Source organism: Eimeria mitis, genomic scaffold (assembly GCF_000499745.2).
Source record: "Eimeria mitis Houghton genomic scaffold, Emh_scaff248, whole genome shotgun sequence".
Taxonomy (NCBI): Eukaryota; Apicomplexa; class Conoidasida; order Eucoccidiorida; family Eimeriidae; genus Eimeria; species Eimeria mitis.
In genome coordinates, this window is record NW_013570818.1 from 21497 (window position 1) to 21858 (window position 362).

The 362-nt window shown below is 51.4% G+C and overlaps 1 protein-coding gene across 1 annotated transcript in view; it reads right to left on the reverse strand.

The window, feature by feature from the left end:
- EMH_0005320 (uncharacterized protein) overlaps window positions 1-362 on the reverse strand; it is a gene marked incomplete at both ends in the record, with an annotated part of 2654 nt that overhangs the window by 2173 nt on the left and 119 nt on the right. Inside the window, one exon of the mRNA XM_013497118.1 lies at window positions 177-360. Within this exon, the coding sequence (XP_013352572.1) occupies window positions 177-360 (184 nt within the window). The remainder of the gene's footprint in view (window positions 1-176; window positions 361-362) is intronic.

Consider the following 362-nt stretch of genomic DNA (forward strand, 5'->3'; position numbering starts at 1 on the left):
TTCGCTTATGGCTAGCTGGCTAGCTGCTATAGCTTTAGCTAGATGGGCCTCAGCCTTTATCAGACTAGCTGCATCCAGCTCACTCTTATTCACGCAGTCTATCCATGGCGCCCACCTGCAGAACACACCCCACAAACCCTAAACCCTAAACCCTAAACCCTAATAAAACCCTAAACCCTAATAAACCCCTGTAAGGCTTAACCGGCATCCCTTCTGCTGATGAGGTACTGCTTGTGAATGTCTGCTGATGGAAGCTGCTCGACGCTGCTGCTGCTTGTGCTGCTACTACTGCTATTGCTCGTGCTGCTGCTGCTGCTGCTGCTGCTACTGCTACTGCTGCTGTTAGTACTGTCGCTGCTGCT